Source organism: Hyposmocoma kahamanoa, unplaced genomic scaffold (genome assembly GCF_003589595.1).
Source record: "Hyposmocoma kahamanoa isolate Upper Pololo Valley unplaced genomic scaffold, ASM358959v1 98681, whole genome shotgun sequence".
NCBI lineage: Eukaryota > Metazoa > Arthropoda > Insecta > Lepidoptera > Cosmopterigidae > Hyposmocoma > Hyposmocoma kahamanoa.
Window position 1 is genome coordinate 1 of NW_020655635.1, and position 12323 is coordinate 12323.

A 12323-nucleotide genomic window follows, 5' to 3' on the forward strand; every position below is an offset into this window, starting at 1 on the left:
TAATTGAATTTCGCACATTAGTTTTTCATAACAAGACGCTTGGAAGTGGCAGACACAAAGATGCTTGTCTAAACTGTTATGTTATTTTAGTATAAACAAACTTTATAGTGTTTTTAAAAGAACAATTTGAACTCTATTCTGGTCTGAATACCTTTTATTGCCTCATACTGAATTAATTTTAGGCATTTTTAGGTACACTTTACAACGTTTCAAAATAAAATATATATAAATATAAATAAAATAAAATAAAGGGTAAAATTTTTAAACATTCTAAAGCTTACTTTATAAAGGCATTTTAATATAAAGATTATGTACTTATTAGCTGTTATATGCCGAGATTGAGCCCTGAGGGGGGCTACTCTCGATCTCCATCCGAAACAATTACTGTCAAATAATTAATATTCGACAAAATTAAAAGACAAGCACCCAGTATGAAGGTTCATTCGCATTACGCGTCTTTTCATTTGGTCAAGTATTGCTTATTTGGCATTCATTGTTTCGGACGGAGATCGAGAGTGGACCCCCAGAGCTTAGGTTCCCGAAGTGGTCCCTAGCACCCCCCAATTATCGATATTTATTGCACTGAGCATTAAAAAATCATCTTTGAGTGACTACTTCAATTGTAGAATAACACATTATTTAAGCTCAGAAATATAAGAGAATAGTATAAATGTAAAATTCCTCTACATACTACCATATAATAAAATAAAAAACTCACCAATATTTACTGAAACTCCCAACCATTGTCTAAAAGGAATTGGCACAATAAAAGTAGTAGAATTAAAGTTGACATAATAGACAACAAGTAAAGGCATTGATGCCACTGTTGGTAGCAGCAGTTTGTATCTCCACCGTAAGTCTAGGACGTCATCTGCAAAGCCAAGGAGCAGCATGCAACAGATGCTGAGTAATGCTGCTAGGAACTCTGCAAACTAGAAATTTATTTCGCGTTATTGTAATAATTTAGAGTAGTTAGATTTACACAGAGATTTGTAAAAATATTTTGATTCTGTTCCACTACAATTTAAAAAGTATTTTTTGGAAACTGACAAAATAAATTAAAAAAAACAGGTAGCACCAAAAATTCATATATAACAACGACCACAACCTCGGTGGCCTAGCGATTTACTTTGTGGGTGCTGAATGTGGAAGTTCCGGATTTGATTCCCAGTAAGACCAATTTAGAAAACCAACTTTTATAAATTGATTCTGGCCTAGGTGTACTGGGAAGACTCCAGAGTGAATTCCATTGCTCTAGCACTCATAGTACAGGAAATTCCCTAGTTTGCGACTAAGCATTTGAAGTGGTTGTCTAGCACATAATCAGTTTCCCAAAAATTTTAATTTTTTTAATTTCATCAGTTTATTATTGGGGTGCACCCCCAGTAATAAACTGTATACAGGGCTATAATAATGTGGTTCTATTACGAAAAAATTTAAGGCCGTAATCTTAAAAAATCTACAATAAATCATTAACTTACCAACAAATCAAAAACTACATTGGATAGACAATTTTAGTTTTTTAAATTTTGCAATTCTAGGGTTCAGTGTATCAAGTATCTTGGAGTTTCAAAACTTTGCAAGTTGTTTTAACTTTTGCCTTAATGATAATAACAATATTTCATTACAACTTACTTCATTGTGAGGAAAATGTTCCCTATCCATAAGTGCATATCCAAACACTATGGGAATTAACAAAACACTTGTAACCAGGAATATACATCCTGATACCACTCCTATTGCCTCAGGGCTAAAAAAAAAAGAAAAAATATTAATACTATGATTTATGTTCGTAAACAAACAATCAGTAGCATCAACTATAATAGTAAATACTCACACTTTGTTTTTACTAGTTTTACACATATCAATGCCATATAAACCGGCATTTATGAACAAGTCCTTCAACTTAGGTATTAGTTCGTCCGTTATAAGAAAAGAAATTATTGAGAAAACTAACAATATCAAAATGGACCACATGGTGAAATAGTTTCGCACTCTCTGTAGGATTACGTGTCACTTATTCATTTATTATTATTATATTAATAATGTTGTTTCACTAGCCTTGTTGCAATAAAATTGATAATTTACATTTTAATCCGCACGCGCCTGACAGTGACAGTTCGCAACGCAAATGACAATGACAGGAAACGAACGAACTTGAAACTTACCGAAATCAGCTGTTTTAAAAAGCTATTTATCATGTGTAACAGAGATGGTGTGTAACAACATTTTCCATCCTAGAACAAAACAAGATTTTTTTTATATTTTAATTTATTAAGGCTTTGGCAAAGCCATCAGCCTAAACATGAAGTTTAATTATGTTTCTGTAAATATGGCCGCCACAAAGAGTATAGGCAATTTGAGGCGGCGTGCTTGGATTGACTCGGGATTCCTTAAAACGGGCCGATACGGGTATTTTAATTCGAGAGTCGTATAATTTCGCGTTTTAATCTTCGATTAAGGCACAATAGCACTATCCTATTTCACTTTAAACTAGATTTCACAAAATAATTGACAGTCAAAATAAAAACGACACTTTTCCCTCCAAAAGGCCCAGAGCGAATCCCTTTGCCAGTTTTATAGAGTGAGGTGACTAGAGATGGGCAAAACTGCTTACTTTTTTAAATGTTTAGACGTTATGCTTTTTTAAAAAAGCGTGCTTTTTTTAAACGCTTTTTCAGAAAATGCTTTTTAGTTTGAAGCTAACAAAATCGTTTAGAAAAGGTTTAAGCGCATAGACTTTATGTTAAAAAAGCTTGCAACGTTATGTTGAATTAATTTGTTTAGGAAACATAGATGGCGCTACTTGAAACTTAGGCACGTTGTAAAAAATGAAATTGTTGAGTACCTATAGAACTATAGATCATAAACTCTATATTTGAGATAGATGCGCAACTCTATGGTTCGGTTTTTTAATAACGACGCCCAAAAACTAGATGTCGCACTACCAGTTTACTATAAAATCCACTAGATGGCATTGTTAGTACCGTTTTTCTAGCTTACAGATTCACAAGGTTATTGATTTTTCTGTCATGGTTATTCAAAATCCCAATTTTTATTCTAAGATATATAAAAGATATCCTAAGATAAAAACTGGGATCTTGAATATCTTTGACAGAAAAATCAATAATCTTGTGACTCCAGATTGTACGAAGATTATTGATTTCTCTGTTAAAAAAACAAGATTATAAGTTAGAAATTTTGTTTTATTATAAAATAAAAACATACAATAAAGCATAATTTACCAGTAATCGAACTTAAACACAATTTATTAATAATACCTTTGAAAATTAAGCGGATCGCATGCGACCTAAAGTGTCCTAAATGGCTGATGTTCTGCACGCGCAGGTGGAATTCTGTTATCACTTTTGTTTCTCTTTTAATAAATGTTCATTTTTCTCACTGAAAAGACTTGCAGATTTACGCGCAGGTATCTGCTGAGGATGTTAATTCTGATATTTCTCGGATAAACCGCGATTTAAGATGCGTCATTGTATGGTCAACTAATTCAAAGAGAATTTAAGCACTACGTTTAAACTAATTTTGGGATATTTGTCAATCCATTGAAATGTCAAGCAATTGTCGTCGTAGGTGGATCTAAACAGGGGGTCTACTCTCGTACTCCGTCTGACGTCCGTCCGAAAAAATAACTGTCAAATAAGTAATATTCCACCAAATTAAAAGACAACATCAAGTATGAAGCTTCACTCGCATCATGCGTCTTTTAATTTGGTCAAGTATTACTTATTTGACATTTATTTATTCGGACGGAGAATGAGAGTAGACCCCCTGATCTCCAAGATTGATCTTAGTTAGCTCCAGCATATAGTTTATAAGAAATCGTCTACTCTACTCTGCTTTACTCTTAAAAACCTTGGCCTCTACATTGACTCCACACTGCTGGACGTCACAAGTGTCCGACGTTAGTCGTAGGGTTATTTCTTCTTTACTTTTTTAACCGCTTTCGAAATTTACATCTTACTTTTCATCTCCCTTATATTCCCACTAATTGATTATGCCGACGCCTGTAACCCTGATCTCAATAAAGATGTGTTAAATAACTTTGACTGCCTTCTCAATAATGCTATCCGTTTCATCTTCTGCCTTCGCAAATTTGATCATATTACTTGTTCTAGGTTTCAACTTAAATACACTACCTTTCTATACCTCTTTCATTGTGTGGTTTCACGTTTCAAAAGTGACCAACGCTTAAGCTTAAAATGAAAAGCAGACTTTTTTATGTGAGTATTTTACTGTTTAGTGTACCCCGGGTTTTGCGCCTGTCCCACTTTTTAGCAATTATTTTGCAACGTAATTAAGGAACGGTTATATTATTTTTTGAATAAAATGGAGAAACCAATGTTTTTTGAATTGACGAATTCATTAATATTTCCAGTAAAAATATAGTAGTGTTTAAGTTATAAATATTTTTAGTGCTTAGGCCATTCACTTACAAATGCTTGTCAATGGCTTAGGCCAAACGTTTTTGACGTGTCCCAACCTTAGACTATGGAAACTAAAGGACATGTTACGTTGACATTATATAAATCGGACGTTATGATGACGACGTTATAATGATGCATTACGTCGAAAACATAAGCATGTTATTGTCTTCGTTTAACTATTACGTGCCGTCTTAAACCAAAAGAGATAGCATTACATTGGTCTGTGTCAAACACGGGAATCGAAAATATGTAACGTCATCTTAAATGCCAACCGTGTCCATTTCGCAGTACATGAGGTACATGATACCGTTGTCAAATGGAAGTACGTCAAATGTCAAAACAAATGTTTTTCCAAATGTACTATTGAATTATTCGCATGTATTATAATTAAATTGGACAAAAATATTGACAGTGAGAATAATTAGGTAGGTAACACAGAAGAAAGAAGTAATTTTATAAGAAAAATCTTTAAAAAAGCTAATTTTAGTTCATGATGATGTCACAAAAATCAATTTGTTATCCTGAAATAATTAACATTTTATTGTTGTTTAAAAAGTATATTACAGTTTTACACTCATGTTTTTGTTAGGGCACACTTTCTACTGAAAAATAAAATGCCCATGTGCTTTTCGTTTAAACGCCCACAACTGTGACGTTTAGGTGGAGTGCTTTTTTAGATAAATTTGCGAGCAAACAAAAAAAAAGAACAAGCGCTTTTCCATTGTCACTTTACAACATACCGTCATGACTTTTTCAAAGCATTAAAAAATGTTTGGGGTGATGTGTTGTGTTCATGTGAGTTATTGTGCGTTACGTATTTTGTTTTTAATGTTCTAGTAAAAATAAGCCTATTAAATCGATTATTTGCATTAAATTGGTCTATAATGAGTACCATGGACGAGATAGAAGAAGAAGCGAAGGCGGCTGCGGAGAAAATGGTGATGAACATGATGCAAAGACCTGGGCAACTTGAAAAAGTTTGTAATCGTTTCTTCATCATATTTTTATTCTAATTTACATCGTACAATCGAGAAAAACTTTAGCACACCTAAGTCGGGAGCAGCTTCATCCTCATACTCAACCAATACTATTTGATTTACTAGGATCTTTGAATACAATATTTAAACCAAGATCAATAGAATTAAAAAACTAGGGTTTTCTTAGCTTCGATTGTCTTTACCTACTCAGGCTATGTAGAAGTCCAGTGACGGAACCTAAAGTCTCTGGTGACACCATTACAAATTCCTCCAATGTCACATCACCATCTGCCGTCCACTAACTGAAACGTGGGTAAGAACCAAATGCTCAAATGTCCGTTTTAAATAGAAAAAGATAGAGCACAAAATTAACAGTTAAAATTAGTTAACGTGTTCGACTTATGAGAACTTACTCTAATGATGGATAGCTGAAATATCATTAAATTCTCCTTTATTTTTTCATGCTAATACAGGCTGTATTATTTGAAAGTGAGAAATATTTGTACGTCATAGTACATCATGTTACAACTTAATATAGACTAAAATAAAATTAGGATATGGGATAGAATAAAAAATAAATCAAGAAATTTGTTTTGGAGTGTACAGTACGATTCACGAAAGATGACCACAAATGGCGGCCGTCTGCGCACGTACACTCATGAAGAAAAGACTTATGACAATATAATATTTTAATTTTGGTTTAATAATTTGTGTAATGTTGTAAACGCTGGTTATGCAAATAAATCAAACGTAAGTAATTTTAAATGTTTATTATAATAAATTGAACCAAAAATATAAAAATTTGTAAAACACATTTAGTCGCTATCGCTATTCTCAAGTTCCATGATTCCCTCTATCATGGAACTTGAGGGAATCGTGGAACTTGAGGAACTGGGGCCGGGTTCCATATTAAAGTCTTCATCTTCCGATGATTCGGGAAAATCCACATCTGTCGAATCTTCGCTCTCGTCGGATTCTCCCACACGTATAATTAATTCCTCCGTAAGAACATCCACGATGTGGTCACTTTTTATATAGCTTTCTTCTATAGATTTTACTTTGTCACATAGTTTTTTCCATTCCTCTGGTCCCATCAGATTCACTTTTTCTTTAATTAAATCTATAACGCAGCTAATATTCCACTTTACGTTTTTACTACTCACGTAACCCTTTATAGAGGCCCAAGCCATTTCTATGGGATTTAAATCCGGGTGGTACGGTGGAAGACGGAGAACATCGTGACCATTTTCCATCAAAATTTTGTCAACGGAGTATTTCTTTAAACGAGGTTTGTTATTTTTTATTATATCGTACAATTGAGGTTTCAACATATTGGAATCAAAGCTGATTCCATTTTTGGTAAGCCACTCTTGCATGTCGGATTTTCGGGAATTAGATGTGGGAGCCATATCATATTCTTTATTGTGGTATGGGGCGTTGTCTACCACAACAACGGAGTTCGGTGGGAGATTGGGTACCAATAGAGTTCGAATCCATTTCTGGTAATTTTCAAAATTCATGTCGTCATGATAATCTCCTGATTTTGTGCCCGACTTGAAAGTTAATAATGCATTTGGCACAAATCCAGCCTCTGAACCGGCATGAACGATAAGGACACGTTGGCCTTTTGAGATAGGCTTTTTCAGACCTGCTGTAGAACCGTCAGCCCAGCCCATGGGTTTTGCATGTGTAGCATGGACGTACGATTCGTCAGTATAAATGATTGGTCTATTTTGTCTTCGATATTCTTGGAGTTTTTTTAGGTAATTGATTCGTAACAACCGAATAGCTGATGTTTCTATTAAAATATTTCGGTTATTTTCTGTTTTTTTCCACTTAAATCCAATTCTTTTTATTAATCGACCCAAACTTGTTTTGGATCCTTTAAAGTTAATATCTTGATGTAATTTTGCTCGTAACTTTTCTAAAGTTGGCAATTCTTTTTCAATTAAATGAAAGTTATGAATACATCTCTTAATTACCCCTTTGTCAGAGGCGTCAACGTCGGAGGCAGGGTTACGGCGCGGTCTCTTTTTAACAGGGGTTCTAAAAACCACTAAGAACGGTGAAGATTTACTTTCTTTTATAATTCTTTGTACTGTCGATACAGACGTCTTTGTTGCCGCGGCCGTTTTTTTTGTAAGCTTCGAGTATTTTAAAATCTTGTGAAAAATATTGAAACACGTTGTACACCAAACTTCTCGACTGTCTATTCAAAGTATTGCCTTTTCCTCGCGGCATTGTAAAATAGCAAATAAGTTCAACACAATAACAAATCTCAACAAAAAACTTAACAAAAAACGAAAACAACAAATAAAAAACAATTTAAAACAAAGAAACACTTCTTTTCGACTGTACTCGAGAGCAGTGTGAGCGCGTCGACGCCGCGATAGACGAATAGCGACTGAGCAGTCTATCACGAGACGCGCGCGCACCAATGGCGTCGCTCCGATCTTGACGCATTCCGCCCGCGCCTCACCTCGCACCTCCAAACAGACCTAAAATATGCCTTCTGCGCCGTGGTCATCTTTCGTGAATCCAAGTGTACATAATAAGGAATAAACCTATTCCCTTCACGCTTGATTTCGAGTGCAATGGGAATACTACCAAGCGAGCGCTGAGTGAGACAGCAACAATAACAATGATTTCACATCTCCCTTTTCCTACTAAAAGCACCTCTTTTCTCTAGAAAATAAAAAACTAAGTTTCTCACCTATGCATATTTATGTTATCATGAAAATAGCTGTTATCGAAATGATTAAGTTTTAGCTTATGCTAATTATTTTTTACTTCTGAATTATTGTCGAAATGTTTCACATACTATAAAAGATAAGTTTATGATTTAGTAACTAGTTATCATTTAATAAGAATTGAGGTTTTTGGCGTAGTTATAAATGTGAAATCAAAATATTTACAATGATTGATTTTTTAGTTATTTAACAGTTTATTTACACTTTTGGGTACGGAGGAAGTGTTCAAAATGTCCACCGTTTTCTACAATGCATATTCTAGCATGTCGTAGTAAATTTTGTATTAAATTGTTCAACACAAACACAATTAGTCTCACAGTATAAAATGCTGAGATAATCCTCTCATGCAACACTTCGTCAATGTTCACGTCCTCCACATAAAACTTCGATTTGGGAACAATTCAATAGCTCGTCTCACACTATCACCACTTATTGCGTAAAGCTGCACCATCTCAGTCAATTCGACGTTAAAATAAATATTTATTTTGCGCGAGCGAGCGGAAATACAAATAATGTACGTATCTTTGCTAGACCAAGGTCCCGCGTGCACTGTCTCTATGTGCCCGCGCCCCCACCCCCGACCCGTGCTTTGATGTTCGCCGCCGTGCCGCAGCTCACCATTGCGTCGGAGCAATAATAGTGATGTGCATAGATTTCGATAACTAATGTTGTTCACAAGTAGTAGTCGACAAAAAAAAAAATAAAAACATTTTTGTTGTAAAGTTTAAGTTTATTATTTCTTTGGGTTCAGAATCAGGATTATAATGCACTCTATAAGTATGTCCCACCTTCAAATATACAGCCTGTATATTACTTAATATATTGATGCTGGAAGGATAAAATGTCCAATGTGCATTAAGTTTTTTTTTTTCAAGAAAAGAACCATTACTCTAATTTGATTTGTTATATTGAAAAGCTAAAACTTTCTAGTTTTTAACCGACTTTAAAAAAGAAGGAGGTTCTCAATTCGACTGTATGTTCTTTTTTTTTTGTATGTATGTTACGCGATAACTCCGGTATTTGTGAACCGATTTTCATGATTCTTTTTTTGTTGGAAAGGGGGTACTTCCATAGGGTCCCATTTCATTTTGAAGAAAATCATCCACCTCGAAGGGTGAGACTGTTCACGCATGAAGATTCATTTTTGCAAATAGCGCCTAATTTAATTTAGGAGCAATTACTTTAATGGTTGATTTTGCTATTTCTCCAGTTCGAGGCGTTTTTCTCTCAATATACTTTGAGTAGTGTCGTAGTGAGAACCTATTTTTATTATCTCCAGGGTCAAGTCCTGTATAGTGGTGAACTAGGGGATATTTCAATAAAACTTAGCAAATAAACGTAATTCCACGTACTTTTGAGGTCGGTTTTTAGTACTCTGTACTGAGATTATCCATATATCAAATTAAATTGTAATTATGATGTTTTTCATAAAAAATAAATCACTCTCCTGTAATATTTCCAAATGCACATTACACTTTTGTTTGATGCTGGAAACAGCATCAATATAATGTAATCAGTAAGTATGTAATGTAATATGTAGTTCTATTATCTTTAATAAAATGTTAACTACAATTATTTTCGTTTTAGGTTGAACATTATAAAAAGAGAATAACACACAAGAAGGCTTCAATTGAAGCTCAGCTGAAATCTGCAGTACAAGGCAAACTTGACGGAGTCAGTGTTGGTTTGAAGCAGCTACAAGAATGCCTCGATGATGTACAGCAAATTAGTTTGAAGTTTGTATAAGTTGCTAGAATAATTCTATCATGTAATTTTATTTAAAGGGAAACCTTAGTGAACTTAAATTCGTAACTCAAGGCTAGCGCTCACTGAGGCACTGGTTGATAGTGGCAACATCAGGAGACTAAAATGTATGCATGTCTTTGATGACTAAGAGAGGCTGAAGCATTGGCTTCCTTGCTCTCGAATGCCAAAAATCACCCACAAAATATTACTCATAATCTGGCAACTGATTGTAGAGATTTGAAAAAAAATTTAATAAAGTGTAATTAGCAATAACAGAAATTCTTTTAAATATAGAATGTAACAAGTGTAGGAAATCAGGATAGAAGTTAAAACTTTAATCTTGAGAAATTCATTCAACATAGAAAGTTTGAAAAGACCCAAATTGCATGAAAGAAAATAGTAATAGTGCTTTGTAGTCCTGTTTGTTCAAATATTTGTCTTAATTTTTAGTGTTCCACACCAAAACTAAAAAATCATCATTTTTGTCAAACTACAAGTGAATGATTATTTCCATACTAAGTTGTAATGATTTCTATAGTCACATGGGAAGACCTTTGTTTAAATATTCTTCTTTCACAGAATGGATGATCTAGAAGATCTTCTTAAAGGAGTCCCTCCACTACTGGCTTCACTCCAAGCTGTACGTGAAGAGGATTTGCGCCACTCCCAATATGTCACGGCTATGGACAGTCTGAAGCATATCTTCACTGTGCCTGAAAGTGTGGCTAAAACTAAGCAATGGATTGGAGAAGGCAAACTTTTGCATGCTCATCAGGTAATATAATAATATGTCTTTTTTGTGGTAAAAGGTGTGAAGTATATGGAATACGAGTCCTGTACCCCACCTACGGTGGGGTCGGGCTCGGCCTGCGGCGCGTGGTCGGTTTCGGTTTACGGGGTGTGCTTATGCTCTTCGGTGGCACAGCAATTAGTACTATGGGCGCTTGATGGGAGGTCGATTCCCGATTTATACCAATTTAAGAAACGAACATTTCTAAGTTGGTTTTGGTCTGAGTATTCTTGGTTACCGTTGATTTGGTATTCATAGTACCTACATAGTACAGGAAATTCGGCAGTAGTTTGGCATTTTTCCCCCCCTAAATACTTCTCTTTGGCATAGTTTTCAAGAAAATGAAATCTAACATAGAGACGGTTGATATACAACAACGCTATAATAAGTATCTCATTTCCACTACAGCAGGAAGCATGTTTTACATTTTTACAATTGTGAGATCTTGTACTCATAATCTATTACGTCTCCGTATATTATCTCTATTTGATGACGTGCGGACGCTTCGGGCTTCGCCCTCCGCGGACCTCGGCCTGCGGCTTCGGCACGTGGTTTTGTTTTAAAAAAATTTAAATAACTCTTTAATGGCGGCCATGTTTAAAAATTGCAAAAAATATATTTTGACCACTAATTATTATCAAACAATCTTAGAAATCTTTTCGTGCCAATTTTCAGTCCGAGCAAAGCAAGTTTTTCCAATAACCATTTACATAAAAAATTACGGCTATGTCGAAAAACGGCAGTAACAAAATTTTTACCCCAAATTGTGACTGAAGCCATGCCATTTTCAGTCGAATTAGAAGAAATTTTTATCTACCGCCAAAAAAGTTTGTATGGCAGCCATATTGAAACATGGCGAAAAATAAATTTTGACCGCTAATTATTATTAAACACTCATAGAGACCCCGATATGTCCACTTTCAATCGAATTAGAACAAATTTTTATCTGGCGCTAAAAAAGTTTCTATGGCAGCCGTATTGAAAAAAGGCAAAAAATAAATTTCGACCGCAAATTATTATCAAACATCTATAGAGACCCCCACATATCGATTTTCAGTTGAATTAGAGCTAATTATTATTAGTTGTTGAATGGATGGCAGCCATATTAAAAAATGGCGTAATACCATTTTTGATCACAAATTATTATCAAGCAATCCTAGAAACCCACACATGCCAATTTCCAAAGGGATCAGAGCATTTTTTTTCTGCCGCTAACGAACACTTCTATGGCGGCCATATTTGAAAATGCCGAAAAAGCCAATTTTCACCACAAATTATTATCCTGCTTCTAGAGGCCTCCGCATGTCAATTTTCAGCCGAATCAGAGCAAGGCCGTTTCGGCAGCCACTTATGTCGAAAAAACGCTTATATGACAGCCATATTAAACAATGGCGAAAAGAAACAATGACCCCAAATTACGGTTAAGGACTCCTAAAGACCCTCGCATACCAATTTTCGGCCGGATCGAAGCAAGTTTTTCTTCGGCAGCCATTTTGAATTCGCCATTTTGTTTTTTTTTAATCCAGGCAGTTGACCACTATTATTCTCTATGACATTCCTTCGAGCACCTCCTACCTATCTCTAATAGTTTCCGATAGGAGCCTTTGAAATTTGT

At 34.9% G+C, this 12323-nt stretch overlaps 2 protein-coding genes across 2 annotated transcripts; one reads left to right on the top strand and one right to left on the bottom strand.

Moving 5' to 3' along the window:
- Positions 1-691: 691 nt before the first annotated feature.
- Positions 692-2058, bottom strand: LOC113238881 (UDP-N-acetylglucosamine--dolichyl-phosphate N-acetylglucosaminephosphotransferase-like; the record flags this gene model as incomplete). Its single annotated transcript, XM_026475733.1, has 3 exons — positions 1838-2058; positions 1636-1750; positions 692-932 (listed from the first exon to the last, which is right to left on the bottom strand). Coding segments are annotated over exons 1-3 (496 nt in total), but the record flags the coding sequence as incomplete, so codon positions are not given.
- A 3183-nt stretch (positions 2059-5241) lies between these two features.
- Positions 5242-10693, top strand: LOC113238880 (exocyst complex component 3-like; the record flags this gene model as incomplete). Its single annotated transcript, XM_026475732.1, has 3 exons — positions 5242-5422; positions 9760-9908; positions 10498-10693. Coding segments are annotated over exons 1-3 (438 nt in total), but the record flags the coding sequence as incomplete, so codon positions are not given.
- Positions 10694-12323: the final 1630 nt, after the last annotated feature.